Source organism: Nothoprocta perdicaria, unplaced genomic scaffold (genome assembly GCF_003342845.1).
Source record: "Nothoprocta perdicaria isolate Ctin4 unplaced genomic scaffold, notPer1 scaffold_7, whole genome shotgun sequence".
Lineage (NCBI taxonomy): Eukaryota > Metazoa > Chordata > Aves > Tinamiformes > Tinamidae > Nothoprocta > Nothoprocta perdicaria.
In genome coordinates this window covers 604,936-611,325 of record NW_020455976.1, presented here as the reverse complement: position 1 = coordinate 611,325, position 6,390 = coordinate 604,936, and the positions used below count along the sequence as shown (strand labels likewise).

The window sequence follows — 6,390 nt, the reverse complement described above, 5'->3', positions numbered from 1 at the left end:
GCTGGCCGCGCACGTCGGGGGCCGGCACGGGGCCCTGTCCGCTCGCAGCGCTGGAGCCGCGGGGCCCGGCGGCCTCTCCGGGCCGCGTCCCGGCCCCGCCGTGCGGGGGCGTCCCCGGCGCGCTGCGGTTCTCACATAAATCAGGGCCGAGCCCCTGGGAAAGGGCCATTCTTCACCGGGCGCTGCTGACAGAGAACGAGAAACAGACGGGCCCTGAGATAAACCATGGCGCAGAGCGTTTACACAAGGGCAGGCTCTGTGTAAATAGAGCCGGGCGCGGGGGGCAGCTCCCGGCGGCGCGGGGCGACGCGGCCTCGTCCCGACACCGCGGCCGCCCCGTCGGCGAAGGGCCCGGCCGGGCGCGGCGGAGCTCGCCCCGGAGCGGCGGGACAGGTGGATGCGGGTCCCCTCGCAGCGGGCCGGGGCGCCAGCGCCGAGGCAGAACCGCCGCTCTGCGCGTTGTTCCCCCGCAGCCGCCGGGCGCGGAGACGACGGCGGATTAGCGTGTTTGTTTGTTTACGGCCATTAGCGCGGGGCCGGCTCCAGCACTCGGCACCCGCGAGACTAATGGAGCAATTAGCGGCCGCGCGGCTGATAGCATCGCCCCGAGCGAGGCCTCCCGGCGCGGCCGCGTGCTACCGGGGCCCGCGGGCCGGGGGGGCTGCGGGGCAGCCTCGCCAGGCAGCCGCGATGGGCGCGCTCGCTGTAGGGCAGCTCCCCCACCCGCAGCCGGGGGGGCTCTTGGCTCCACTGCAGCATCCGCAGAGCGAGCTCCATCCATTACAATAATCCCCTGTCTAAACAGAGCGCAGGAGCGGCCGGGACAACAAGGCCCCGCTGTAAACAGAGCTCAGGGGACGCCGCTAATGATATAAATAAAATAACCATTAATAGCTCGCTGACCCCGGCCCAGTCAGCTTGGGAAAGCCCCGGAGCCGCATCCCGGCGCTGACACCCGCTGACAGGTACCGAGCTAGGCCCGGCCTGGGTGCCGCGATTCGCCTCGCATTGCGGCCCCGCGTGCAGCTGGCCCGGTACCGGCAGCGCCCCGCTCTCGGGAAGCCGCTCGCTATGCCGGCGCTGCGGTGCGGCCGGGCCCGCTCGGCTTCGGCCGGTCCCGCTCCCCTCGGCACCCGCGGGCGGGAAGTCGCCGCTCCCACTCGGCCAAGAGGCCTCGGGACCGTCGGCGCCGCGGGGCTGGCCCGATGCCCCCGGCTCCCCAAGGGACCGGAGAGGGGCGAGACCGGTCGGCCGGGAAGGGGCTGATTCCAGCACTGCCCAGGAATACGGGCAGGGCATGAGGTGCCCTTGGGAAAGGCCCGCGACGCCCCTGGCTGCGGCCTGCTCTGTCCACCCGCGGCCCGTGGGCACCGTAGCGCTGGCTGCGGGCGCGGAGCGGAGCCTGCTCGAGGCGGGCACGTTGGCCACGGGGATGGGGCGCCGGCGGGACAAGTAGCGCCGCCGAGCCGAGCCGGGAGCCTGGTCCTCCCCGCTGCGCTGCACGGGCCTCCCGGCCGCACCTGGCGCTGGGCCCGGCCGGGCTGCAGCTGCAGGCGGCAACGAGCTGGCGCTGGGCGAGCCCGAGGGGAAAAGGAGTGCAGGCAGAGCCGGCCGGGCTGCGGAGCGAGCCCCGGCACGGCCCTGCGGCGCCCAGGGGCAATGGGGACACATGTGCCCCCCTAATCCCTGCTATCACCGGAGCAGCGCGGCGCTCGGCTCGGAAACACCCGGTGCCGCCGCCCCGCTCTGGAACAGGGAGCCCTGTCCCTGCTCACCCACGGCGGCGCTCCTGGGGAGTCGGGCCCCGTGCAAAAGTCTCAAAACCCGAAGCACCGCCGGGCCCCCGTCCTGCCTGTCCCGGCAGCCACACTCGGGCCGACCCGGGCAAGGCCGGCTGCGGAGCTTTGCAGCAGCCCGATCTGCGGACGGGTGCTACACCGATACGGCATTAGCCGTTATCTCGGCGGCGGGTAGCCGCGCGCACCGGCAAGTCGAAAACCGGACCGATTTCTCGGCCACTAGGGCCCACCGGCGGCACCAGTCGCGCTCTGGGCGGCACCAACCGGGAGGGGGAAAGCGACGATCAGGGAAAGACTCGCCGCGATTCAACGCGACGGGGTCTCGGTGGCGCGGCTGGGAGCGATCCAGCAGCCGGGTGCGGGGAGTGGCAGGCGGCCCCGCCGCCGAGAACGGGAACCGGCGCCGTACCGAGGGAGCCGGAGCAGCGGCGCAGGGCGCGGCACAGAGGCCCCGGGCTGCGGTCGGCCGGTAATTGGTTTTCTCCGGGGCGGGTGGAGCAGTGAGGTCCAGGAAAACGAGAAAACCAACGGAGGCGGTAAATGGCGGAGCCGCCGCCCGGTAAGGACCCGAGAAAGGCGCTGAGAAGGCCCCGGCGCGGCCGCGGCTCCGGGACACTCACCTGCCCGGCGTGCGCGCCCGGCTCCCCGTGGCCTCGCCTTGGCGCCGCTCCGAGCCCTGCGGGGCGGCAGCATTTTAATCACAACGAAATTTCGTTTTGGGAATCTCCTGCCCGGCCCTCGGCGCGACAGGCCTGTGTCTCGGCGACTCGGGGCCGCTCGGGGCGCCGGGGAGTGCGGGACGCCTCCGCGGGGCCGCGGAACCGTCCGCCCGCCGTACCGGTACGTTCGGCGGTGCGGAGACGCGGGGCCGCGACCAGGGGCTCAGGGAAGCTTGCGGGGCTCGCGGTCGATGCCGCGCTCGATCTGTGCCTTAGTAGCCGGACTGGCGGCGCAGGAGGCTCCGTGGAGCCGCTGCCCGCCTGTTACCGGGGGGAGAAACGAAAGGAAACGAAAGGAAACGAAAGAAAACGAAATGAGCCGCCGAACGGCGCCGAGTAGCGCTCCGGGGCCGGCCCCGCAGCGCCGCGGTCTCGGGCCGCTCACCGGCCCGGTTCGGTCTGTCCTGCGGGACGCTGCGCTGCGGGGCCGGATCGGAGCGCGGCGGCGCGGGCAGGGGAGCGGCCGCCTCTCAGCGGGCGCCTTCGCGCCGCTCTGGCGAGGTCCGAGCGGGCCGAGGGCCGCCCGGGAACAGGAGCAGCGGCGGGGGCAGCGGTGGTGTCGGGACAGGCTAGCGGCTCCGCCTAGTCTACCTCGCGAGGCTGCGAGGCGCCCGAGGAGCCCCGGGGCGCGGGGCGGCAGTTGCGGCCGGGGCAGTGGGAGTGCAGGGCACTAGCGGGGCTGGACGGCCGGGCCGGGCTGCACGTGCTCGGTCCTCTCAAGGCCGGGGCCAACGGGCCGCGCCCGGGGCGGGGGTCCCTACCTACCTACACGTGCTTAGCACTGCGAGGCGCGGTGGCCGCCGCGGCTCTCTCCGCGGTGCCCGACCTCGGCGCACGGTGCCCGCGGGCTCTGCGCGGCCCGGTGGGTGCCGGTTCGGGCCGGCGGGGCGCTCTGCGGGGAGGAGGCCGCCCCGAGCGCGCCCTTAATACATTGCTATTTCTGGCCGGGCGGCCGGAGCCGGGCAGGGGGCCGGCTCAGCCTCCCCCTCCCTCCAATGGCGAGGCCGCCCCCGGCCCCGGCCCCTCCTCGCCGTGACGTGCCGGCCCGGGGCAGAGGAGGCTCCTGAGCCCTTGGCTGTCCCTGCAGAAGCTGTAACAAAACGCAGACCCCCAGCGCCGGGCTAATGGAGGCAACTTAGACGGGAGCAGGCGCGGCCCCTCGTCTCTCCGCGCTGCCTGCTCCCCCCGCGCCCGCGCGGCGCTCCCCGCCGAGCCGTAGCCCGAGCGCCGCCGGGCCCGCGGCACCGCCTGGCCGCCCGCGCTGCCCCGATGATGTTACCGAGCCCCGTCACCTCCACCCCCTTCTCTGTCAAAGACATCCTCAACCTGGAGCAGCAGCAGGACCCGCACTATGCGGCCCAGCTCCCGCACCACCTGGACCACCACTTCCATCCTGCCGCCTGCCTGCTGGCGGCAGCGGACGGCGCCCGCTTCTCCGACGGCGAGGAGGAAGAGGAGGAGGAGAAGCTCTCCTACCTGAGCCCCATGGGAGCGGCCGGCGGGCAGCCCGACGCACGGATCTCTGCCGAGAACTACGTGCACGCTGCGCTGCGCGGCTCCTGCGAGGCGCCCGGCGCGGAAGAGGAGCTCGACCTCACGGCCCGCGACCCAAGTGAGTATCGGCCCCGCCGCGCTCCCCAGCCTGGCCCCGCCGCGCCGTCCCGGGCCCGCGGGCATAGCCGCCGTGACGGCAGAGGCACCCCGCGGAGTCCCTCTCTCGCCTCTGCTCTCTCGCTGCAGCCCCGTGCCCGCTGGCTGCGGTTCTCCGAGGCGGCCCTGGGCACCTCGCGCGGGGACCGGCCCGTCAGCGGGCGGCCGCTCTGCCCCGAGCTCCGCTTGCCGCGGTCCCGGGAAGCGCCGCCGCGGGGCCGTGATCCGGAGCCGCCGGATCAGGCCCCCGCTCCGCAGCTTCCCGGGTAGCGAGGAAGGAGCGGGGAGGCACGGGCCTGACCCGCGCCCGCTGCGGCGGGTCCCTCCGGGAGAGACGCGGCGGCGGAGCAGGTGCCCGGGGCTCGGCCTTGCGGTGCGGTGCGTAGCTCGGCAGGCGGCCCTTCCGCCCGAACCGGCACCTCGCGAACACCGGCGGGGCCAGCGCCGGCGGCTCCCGGCGGCGCCGCCGCCTCCGCGACGCAGTGCCCCGACGGGCGCGCACGGCGCGGGTCTCCCGCCTATCGGTCCGTCCCGGGGGCAGCAGTGAGGGGCAGCCGTGACCTGTGCTCCCCCGTGCAGAGAGCTGCGTCCTGAAGAAGCCGATGGAGGTGGCAGAGAAGCCGGAGGAGGCGGAGAGGCCGAAGCAGCGGAGCCGCAGGAAGCCGCGCGTCCTCTTCTCGCAGGCGCAGGTCTTCGAGCTGGAGCGGCGCTTCAAGCAGCAGCGTTACCTGTCGGCGCCCGAGCGGGAGCACCTGGCCAGCAGCCTCAAGCTCACCTCGACGCAGGTGAAGATCTGGTTCCAGAACCGGCGCTACAAGTGCAAGCGGCAGCGGCAGGACAAGTCGCTGGAGCTGGGCGGCCCCGCGGCGCCGCCGCCGCCGCGCCGGGTGGCCGTGCCCGTGCTCGTCCGCGACGGCAAGCCGTGCCTCGGCGGCTCGCAGGGCTACGGCTCCGCGTACAACGGGCCCTACTCCTACAACGGCTTCCCCGCCTACGGCTACGGCAACGCCGCTTCCTACAACGCCGGCTACGGCTGCACCTACCCGGCGGGCACCGGCGGCGCCTCCGTGCAGGCCGCCTGCAGCCCGGCCGCGGCCGCCGGCCCCTTCGTGAACGTGGGCGGCCTGGGGGGCTTCGGCGGCGGGGGGCAGCCGCTGCACCAGGCGGCGGCGGGGCCCTCGTGCAGCCAGGGCGCACTGCAGGGCATCCGGGCCTGGTAGCCCGCACGCACTGAGGGCCGGGAGCGGACAGGCGGGCCCGGCCGCCGAGCCCCGTGACATCGCGCACTAGAGCCCGCGCCCCGAACTGGAGGCGGCGGCGGGGGCGGCTCGGCGGGAGCCCGCGGCGGGTGGAGCGGCGCGGGGCAGCGCGGAGCGGCAGGACGGGGCAGCCCGAGCTCGCAGCGAAGCGTTGCCGCCGCGCGGAGCCCCCCGAGGTGACGCCGCGACGGGCGTGCGGCCCGGGCCGGAGCTGCCAGCGCCTCGCCAGCGGCGCAGCTTTGCTTGTAAAAATTCCCAAAAATTAGAAAAAGAAAAAAAAAAAAAAAAAAGCCGATGGCGGGGCCGGGGTCCCCGCGGCCCCTCTATCTACTCTGTATCGGTCACTGCCAGCTCGCAGAGTCAGTCAATAAACCAGGTGCAATATCCTCCGCCCGCTCCTACTTCGCCCGCGCCGGGGCGGCCCGATGGGCGGCGGCCGGGCCCGGTGGCGGCGGTCAGGGCCGGTGCCCGGGGCCGGTGGCGGCGGCGGGCGGCCCGCAGCGCCGTGTGCCCGCGGGCAGGGCGGCCCGCGCGGATTGTGCTGGTGCCAGGACGCTGAATGGGGCCGCGCCGCGCGGAGCGGCCCATTGTGGCCGCCGGGCCGGCGCTGAAAGGAGCCGCCGCGGAAGGTAGCGGGAATAGGCGCTTATTGGATTCGGGAACAAAAGGTGTGGCAGGGAGGCGAGGGACAAAGGGGCCCCGGCGCCGAGATTGACGGGCTGCTTTGCCCCCCACTGAGGCCCAGGCCCGGCGCTTTATGCGCGGGGGCTGCAGAAACGTGCTGGGTTTTGTTCCCCTTTCTGTGAGCGCAGGGGGAGAGAGGGGGGTCCGCGGGCCGCTGATTAGGGCCGGCCGGGCCGGGCAGCCTGAATGCCGGGGCATTATTGCTACATGTTCAGCCATTCCGCTCGCTGCAGGGGGAGGGGGCGGCCGAGGCCCCCGCGCCGGGCGCCCCCGGCCGCC

The 6,390-nt window shown here is 74.1% G+C and overlaps 1 protein-coding gene across 1 annotated transcript; it reads left to right on the top strand.

Moving 5' to 3' along the window:
• Positions 1-3,787: 3,787 nt before the first annotated feature.
• NKX2-3 (NK2 homeobox 3) lies at positions 3,788-5,388 on the top strand. Its single transcript, XM_026050723.1, has 2 exons — positions 3,788-4,130; positions 4,748-5,388. Exons 1-2 carry the CDS (start codon positions 3,788-3,790, stop codon positions 5,386-5,388), a joined length of 984 nt encoding a protein of 327 aa, XP_025906508.1.
• The last annotated feature ends 1,002 nt before the right edge of the window (positions 5,389-6,390 follow it).

Bases quoted from the DNA above. Each gene is read 5' to 3' on its own strand.
- NKX2-3 (XM_026050723.1), top strand. From the start codon at position 3,788: ATGATGTTACCGAGCCCCGTCACCTCCACCCCCTTCTCTGTCAAAGAC. The intron at 4,131-4,747 runs GTGAGTATCGGC...TCCCCCGTGCAG, and splicing joins CCTCACGGCCCGCGACCCAA to AGAGCTGCGTCCTGAAGAAG.